General features: G+C 38.3%; 1 protein-coding gene across 1 annotated transcript in view; it reads left to right on the forward strand.

Annotated features, from left to right (window-relative positions):
- CANX (calnexin) overlaps positions 1–3,406 on the forward strand; it is a 31,484-nt gene that overhangs the window by 19,482 nt on the left and 8,596 nt on the right. Inside the window, exon 6 of the mRNA XM_012660391.1 lies at positions 928–1,117. Within this exon, the coding sequence (XP_012515845.1) occupies positions 928–1,117 (190 nt within the window). The remainder of the gene's footprint in view (positions 1–927; positions 1,118–3,406) is intronic.

Genomic DNA, 3,406 nt, shown 5'->3' on the forward strand with positions numbered 1-3,406 from the left:
ATAACTACGATATACCAATGAAAAAATACACAAAAATGTAAAATTATCTGAAATATCAACATTGTGATGTGTATTTGTCCCTATATATATAAACCTATGTGTATAACTTTTACAAAGTTAAATATGCTGCATATCTCATTTTGTTAACTATACAAAAGTGTGAAAATCTTCCCACGAAAGAATGTATCCTCATGTCATTGTTAACAGCAGCATAGTGTCCCGTTGTGTGGTTGTGCTGTAATTTGGTCAGCTGCCTATTAGGCATTCTGGTGTGGGATCCAGGCTTAAACATAAATCACCCTTACGATGCTTTTATGGATTTAAAATCGTGTTTCCATTCTCTATTGGACTTCAAAAGTACAACCATGAGTAAATGTGTTTTAATAAATAAAAGGTTTGTGTAATTCAGATATTTGGTAATGTACATGGCAATAATACCAGCTCTATTAAAAAATGAAGAAGTGGGCCTTTTCTACTGGGAGGTGGTTATGATAAATATACTTACTTGTCTGCTGACTGGTGCCCATTTTGTGCCAGATCAATAATTAAGTTAATTTTTATAGATTTTTTTGATGTTCTTACTGTACATGAGTGCAGTCTTTTGGTGTTATAAATTTTAGCTATTACTTGTTATAATTCCTAGAAACCTGAGGATCTAGCACCTAATTTTGCAGATTAGGAAAGGGGGTTCAAAGGTGGTTCCAAAAAAAAGAAAAACAGGAAAGGAAAAGGGGGTCAAGTTGCCCAAGGCCCCAAGAGCCAGGCATTGGTGATCCTGTTACGGCCCTCGTGCCTGTGATCTTTGCTCCATGTTTTCCGTGTTGCTGCTCCCTGTGAGACACCACCATCTCTTGGTTTATGGTAAAGAGAGCTTGGGAGTGCGTGGTTAGTTAACTATTTTTAATTGCATTTAACTTTTTTTTTCAGTCTTGAATCCAGATAATACTTTTGAAATATTAGTTGACCAGTCTGTTGTGAACAGTGGAAATCTGCTAAACGACATGACTCCTGCTGTGAATCCTTCACGTGAAATTGAGGACCCAGAAGACCGGAAACCCGAGGATTGGGATGAAAGACCAAAAATACCAGATCCAGATGCTGTCAAGCCAGATGACTGGTGAGTCTTGGGGGCCTGTCTTTGAGTATAAGGGAGCATTTTGTATATTCCACATGGCTTGAGCAACCAAATACTGGTTGAGTAAGATCTGATAATTGCAACAATCTATGATGCGGTCTAAACTGTAGGAAAAAATGTAGACTGTTGTAGCTGGAAAGAAGCCATAGTGTCATCATCTAGATCAGTGGTCCCCAACCTTTTTGGCACCAGGTACTGTTTTCATGGAAGGCAATTATTCCGTGGACTGGGGACAGTGCGGGGGGTGGGGTTAGTATGGTTTTAAGTGTATTACATTTATTGTGCATTTTATTTCTATTGTTATTACATTGTAGTATATAATGAAATAATTACACAACTCACCATTGGTTGGGGACCCCTGATCTAGATCGTTGTACCACTTTATAAATCACAAAATGCTGAATGAAATTGGTTATGCAGATTGCCTGTGGTCAGTTTGTGGCAGAACGTCAGGTCTTACGGCCTGGCCATTCTAGTGCTGCTTCAATTCACATTTAAAGTTAAAGTTCTGAAATTTTAAATTTTAAATTGAAAAGTAACCTTTTTCCTATTTCCTATTTAAAACAATACTTAGAGATCTCTGCTCTGTGTTGGGCAGTGGAATACAAAGGCACAGGAACTACCATCTGCCTACCCAGAGCTCCAAGTCCAGTTGTAAGGCAAGTAAATAAAATTGGTGTGTAGTTATGGTAAAGGTCCACAAGAAGGTGCTACTAGGGGACCAGAGCACCAGGTGTGCCTAACCCAGGCATGGTTTCTGGGAGCGGGGCAAATTAAATTGAGACTTAAAAGCAAAATGAGAGTTAACTAAGTGGTGAGGATGGAAGAGGAGGATATTCCTGGTTGAAGAACATTATGTGCAAAAATGGAGTGGGAATGATCTAGACATGCATGAGAGAAGTTTTTTTTTTTTTTTTTGATAGGATCTCACTCTGTCACCCAGGCTGGATGACAGTGGTGTCATCATAACTCACTGTAACCTCAGACTTCTGGGCTCAAGTGATCCTCCTGCCTCAGCCTCCTGAGTAGCTAGGCCTCTAGGCACATGCCACCATGCCTGGCTAATTTTTTTTATTTTTTTGTAGAGATGGGATCTTGCTATGTTGCTCAGGCTGGTCTTGAACTCCTGGGCTCAAACGATACTCCCACATTGGCCTCCCAAAGTGCTGGGATTACAGGCCTGAGCTGCCTCCCTGGACAATTTAGAGTATTATATGACGTTTTATGTAGGATTCAAATTGGAGAGTGATGAGAAATGAAGATAGGGGGTCAGACTGTCATATTTGGCTATATTTGAAATCCAGTACAGTCACTTCCGGAAGTGTTAGAATTTCAACAAAGAAATAAATTGTTCTTACCCTTTGTAAAAGTATCTTCCTATGCTTAGCAATTAAATTCTAGATAATCTTTTTCTTCCCTGAAAGGTAAGATATATGTACCTGAAATTTTATACTGCACTAGTACATATGCTTAATTTATTTGTATATTTGGTGAACATTAGATTTGGAGTCAGCCTTGTTCAGTATTATATTCCTTAACTAGGTTTATCACCCAAAAGAAACCTGTACTCATTAAGCAGTCACTCCCCATTTCTCCCTTCCCCCAGCCTCTGGCAACCACTACTCTGCTACCTCTCTGTATTTGTCCATCTGTACGTTTCATGTAAATGGAATCATGCAATATGTGACCTTTTGTGACTAGCTTCTTTTATTTAGCATAATGTTGTCAAGGTGCGTCCATATTGAAGCATGTATCAGTACTTCATTTATGACTGAATAATATTCCATTGCGTCGATAATGCCACATTTTATTTATCCACCCTTTAGTTGATGGACGTTTAGGTTGTTTCTCCTTTTTGGCTGTGGTTATATAGAATGCTGCTATGAGTATTCAAATACTAGTTTTTGTGTAGATACATATTTTCATTGCCACCTAAAAGTGTAATTGCTGGGTCACGTGGTAATAACTCTGTTTAACTTTTTGAGGAACTGCCAAACTATTTTCCAAAGTGGCTGCACCATTTTACTTTCCCGCCAGCAGTGTATGAGGGGTTCTGCATCCTCATCAACACTTATTTTTATCAGTCTTTTTTATTATAACCACTTTGTGGGTGTGATGTGGTATTGTGGTTTTGATTTGCATTTTTCTGATGAGTATTGATGTTAAGCATCTTTTCATGTGCTCATTGGTCATTTGTATATGTTCTTTGGAGAAATGTCTAGTCAAATCCTTTGATGATTCTTTAGATGGGGTTTTTTTTTTTTTTTTTTT

The sequence above is a fragment of the Propithecus coquereli genome, unplaced genomic scaffold (genome assembly GCF_000956105.1).
Source record: "Propithecus coquereli isolate 6110/MARCELLA unplaced genomic scaffold, Pcoq_1.0 Scaffold664, whole genome shotgun sequence".
Taxonomy (NCBI): domain Eukaryota; kingdom Metazoa; phylum Chordata; class Mammalia; order Primates; family Indriidae; genus Propithecus; species Propithecus coquereli.